Raw genomic sequence first — 5,290 nt, 5'->3', positions numbered from 1 at the left:
GTGGTGGAGCTTTAAGTCGTCATTTTAAGATGTGTAGCAAAGCCTGTGTGCTTAGCTGCTAGCTCTTGGAAGCCTGTAGCCTAGCATGTTTACCTTTTTTAAACGACTTGACCGATATACAAGCTTGTATCAGAGGGCTCTTATATCAGAGATACAAGTCGATATAATCCGATACGATATCAGATTGATATCAATTTTAACGACGACGTCATGCTAGGTTAGCATTTTTGCTGAACAAACAAAACGCGATCAAATTTAAGGCGTCCATGTTTGTAGCTAACTGACAGACAGGTGTCGGAGCTCAAGGCGTCATTTTAGGATGTGTAGCAAAGCCTGCATGCTATTGTGTGCTTAGCTGCTGTGTAGCTGCTAGCTCCTGGAAGTCTGTAGCCTAGCATGTTTGCGTTTTGTAAACGAATTGATTGATATACAAGCTTGTATCGGAGGGCTCTTATATCAGAGATACAAGTCGATATAATCTGATACGATATCGGATTGATATCAATTTTAATGACGACGTCATGCTAGGTTAGCATTTTTGCTGAACAAACAAAACGCGATCAAATTTAAGGCGTCCATGTTTGTAGCTAACTGACAGACAGGTGTCGGAGCTCAAGGCGTCATTTTAAGATGTGTAGCAAAGCCTGTGTGCTTAGCTGCTGTGTAGCTGCTAGCTCCTGGAAGTCTGTAGCCTAGCATGTTTGCCTTTTGCAAACGACTTGATTGATATACAAGCTTGTATCGGAGGGCTCTTATATTAGAGATACAAGTCGATATAATCTGATACGATATCGGATTGATATCAATTTTAACGACGACGTCATGCTAGGTTAGCATTTTAGCTGAAGAAACACAACGTGATCAAACTTAAGGCGTCCATGTTTGACAGACAGGTGGTGGAGCTCAAGTTGTCATTTTAAGATGTGTAGCAAAGCCTGTTTTTTTTTTTTACACTTTGGGGGATTAAATGGGACCATTTTGGACTGAAGGGCCAAAAGTGTAGACATAATTTCCACAGCAAAAAACTAATCCACAGTTTTTCTTGATTTTTCTTCAGGCGCCGGACGACTTCTACGAAGGGATCACCTTTGAGCATTTTGAGCAGGTCAGATCTTGTTGTGGTTCTAAAGAAAGTTCCAGCGTGTTCTCACGTGTGTTTGCGGCTCACAGATCCTAAAAGGTCTGGAGATGGAGTCCAGGATGCACATCCGCTTCTTGGACGTGGACACCACCACCATGCGCTGCGGCAAGTCCACCTCTTAAAGTGCTGCACTGCATTTTAATATATGGCCTTTTTTATGCCCTTACACCTAACTACTGATATGAGGAGACCACCATGGACTACTTTGGACTACTTTTGTCTGAGTTCATGTTAAAAAAGTTCATTTGTTGGTAATTAAATGTTTCACTTAATGAGTGAGCTAATAATAATAATAATAATAATAATAATAACAATAATAATAATAATAATAATAATAATAATAATAATAATAATAATAATAATAATAATAACTGTGCTGTCCACTTGTTTTGTTTTGTTGTCTTACACTCCTGAGCAAGTATGCATTCATTTCAGTTGGTATGTTGTGGGGTTGTTGTCCATACCAATATTTTGGTGCCAGTACCAAAATGTATTTCGATACTTTTCTAAATAAAGGAGACTACAAAAAAATGTCACTATTGTCTTTATTTACACAAAAACTCTGAGAGTACATGAAACATACTTTATGTTTATTATTGTCATTTAGTCCTAAAAAATGGCAGCACTTTTACCGAGTTGGTGTGCTGGACTAAACTTCATTGACATTCCAATCGTGATTCTTGTTTACTACAATTGACGTAGCACGAAACGTCGTAGCACGATACATCATAGCACGATACGTCATACCACGATACGTCATAGCACGATACATCATAGCACGATACGTCATACCACGATACGTCATAGCACGATACATCATAGCACGATACGTCATACCACGATACATCATAGCACGATACGTCATACCACGATACGTCATAGCACGATACGTCATACCACGATACGTCATACCAAGATACGTCATACCACGATATGTCATACCACGATATGTCATACATCAAACATACGTCAAACATCAGAGCACAAAACGTTGTACCACGAAACGTCGTGGCACGAAACGTAGCACGATACGTCATACCACGATACGTCATAGCACGATACGTCATAGCACGATACGTCATACCAAGATACGTCATACCACGATACGTCATAGCACGATACGTCATAGCACGATACATCATACCAAGATACGTCATACCACGATACGTCATAGCACGATACGTCATACCAAGATACGTCATACCACGATACGTCATAGCACGATACGTCATACCAAGATATGTCATACCACGATATGTCATACCACGATATGTCATACATCAAACATACGTCAAACATCAGAGCACAAAACGTCGTAGCACGAAACGTCGTAGCACGAAATGTTGTAGCACGATACGTCAAACCATGATATGTCATACCACGATACGTCATACCACGATACGTCATACCACGATACGTCATAGCACGATACGTCATAGCACGATACATCATACCAAGATACGTCATACCACGATACGTCATAGCACGATACGTCATACCAAGATACGTCATACCACGATACGTCATAGCACGATACGTCATACCAAGATATGTCATACCACGATATGTCATACCACGATATGTCATACATCAAACATACGTCAAACATCAGAGCACAAAACGTCGTAGCACGAAACGTCGTAGCACGAAATGTTGTAGCACGATACGTCATACCACGATACGTCATACCACGATACGTCATACCACGATACGTCATACCACGAAACGTCTTAGCACGATATGTCTTAGCACGATACGTCATAGCACGATACGTCATACCACGATACGTCATAGCACGATACGTCATAGCACGATACGTCATACCATGATACGTCACAGCATGATACGTCATACCACGATGTCATACCACGATACGTCATACCACGATGTCATACCCCGATACGTCATACCACGATGTCATACCACGATACGTCATACCACGATACGTCATACCACGATACGTCATACCACGATACGTCAAACCATGATACGTCATACCACGATACGTCATACCACGATACGTCTTAGCACGATATGTCTTAGCACGGTAGGTCATAGCACGATACGTCAAACCATGATACATCATACCACGATACGTCATACCACGATATGTCATACCACGATACGTCTTAGCACGATATGTCTTAGCACGATACGTCTTAGCACGATACGTCATACCACGATACGTCTTAGCACGATACGCCAGACCACGATACGTCATACCGCGATACGTCTTAGCACGATACGCCAGACCACGATACGTCATACCGCGATACGTCTTAGCACGATACGTCATAGCACGTTACGTCATACCACGATACGTCATAGCACTATACGTCATAGCACGATACGTCATACCATGATACGTCACAGCACGATACGTCATACCACGATGTCATACCACGATACGTCATACCACGATGTCATACCCCGATACGTCATACCACGATGTCATACCACGATACGTCATACCACGATACGTCATACCACGATACGTCAAACCATGATACGTCATACCACGATACGTCATACCACGATACGTCTTAGCACGATACGTCTTAGCACGATATGTCTTAGCACGATACGTCTTAGCACGATACGTCATACCACGATACGTCTTAGCACGATACGTCATACCACGATACGTCATACCGCGATACGTCTTAGCACGATACGTCATACCACGATACGTCGTACCACGGTGTCGTACCACGGTGTCATACCACGATACGTCATACCACGATACGTCATACCACGATACGTCCTAGCACGATACGTCATACCACGTTACATCATACCACGATACGTCATACCACGATACGTCATACCGCGATACGTCTTAGCACGATACGTCGTACCACGATACGTCGTACCACGATACGTCGTACCACGATACGTCGTACCACGGTGTCATACCACGATACGTCATACCACGATACGTCATACCACGATACGTCAAACCATGATACGTCATACCACGATACGTCATACCACGATACGTCTTAGCACGATACGTCTTAGCACGATATGTCTTAGCACGATACGTCTTAGCACGATACGTCATACCACGATACGTCTTTGCACGATACGTCATACCACGATACGTCATACCGCGATACGTCTTAGCACGATACGTCATACCACGATACGTCGTACCACGGTGTCGTACCACGGTGTCATACCACGATACGTCATACCACGATACGTCATACCACGATACGTCCTAGCACGATACGTCATACCACGTTACATCATACCACGATACGTCATACCACGATACGTCATACCGCGATACGTCTTAGCACGATACGTCGTACCACGATACGTCGTACCACGATACGTCGTACCACGATACGTCGTACCACGATACGTCGTACCACGGTGTCATACCACGATACGTCATACCACGATACGTCATACCACGATACGTCTTAGCACGATATGTCATACCACGTTACATCATACCACGATACGTCATACCACGATACGTCATACCACGATACGTCGTACCACGGTGTCATACCACGATACGTCATACCATGATACGTCTTAGCACGATATGTCTTAGCACGATACGTCATAGCACGATACGTCATACCACGATACGTCGTACCACGATACGTCGTACCACGGTGTCATACCACGATACGTCATACCACGATACGTCATACCACGATACGTCTTAGCACGATACGTCATACCACGTTACATCATACCACGATACGTCATACCACGATACGTCGTACCACGATACGTCGTACCACGGTGTCATACCACGATACGTCATACCACGATACGTCTTAGCACGATATGTCTTAGCATGATACGTCATAGCACGATACGTCATACCACGATACGTCTTAGCACGATACGTCTTAGCACGATACGTCATACCACGATACGTCATAGCACGATACGCCATACCACGATGTCATACCCCGATACGTCATACCACGATACGTCATACCATGATACATCATAGCACGATACGTCATACCACGATACGTGTGAAACTTGATTTACCCCAATGAGAACCACAAGAACAATAATAATAATTGAAATGGAATGGATCAGGCAGGTTATAAAAAGCACACGTTAATGGGAATAGATGATGAATGAATGAATGATTGATTGATTGATTGATTGATT

At 43.2% G+C, this 5,290-nt stretch overlaps 1 protein-coding gene across 2 annotated transcripts in view; it reads left to right on the top strand.

Annotated features, from left to right (window-relative positions):
• The window catches only part of tesca (tescalcin a), a 14,386-nt gene extending 12,743 nt beyond the window's left edge, over window positions 1-1,643 (top strand). For both annotated transcript variants that reach the window (XM_062024129.1, XM_062024128.1), the window contains exons 7-8: window positions 1,058-1,105; window positions 1,171-1,643. In XM_062024129.1, coding sequence (XP_061880113.1) covers window positions 1,058-1,105; window positions 1,171-1,263 — 141 coding nt within the window. In that variant the 3' untranslated portion in view covers window positions 1,264-1,643. The remainder of the gene's footprint in view (window positions 1-1,057; window positions 1,106-1,170) is intronic.
• The last annotated feature ends 3,647 nt before the right edge of the window (window positions 1,644-5,290 follow it).

This window comes from Entelurus aequoreus, linkage group LG17 (genome assembly GCF_033978785.1).
Source record: "Entelurus aequoreus isolate RoL-2023_Sb linkage group LG17, RoL_Eaeq_v1.1, whole genome shotgun sequence".
In the NCBI taxonomy this organism is placed as follows: Eukaryota; Metazoa; Chordata; class Actinopteri; order Syngnathiformes; family Syngnathidae; genus Entelurus; species Entelurus aequoreus.
This window is presented reverse-complemented; position numbering and strand designations above follow the sequence as displayed.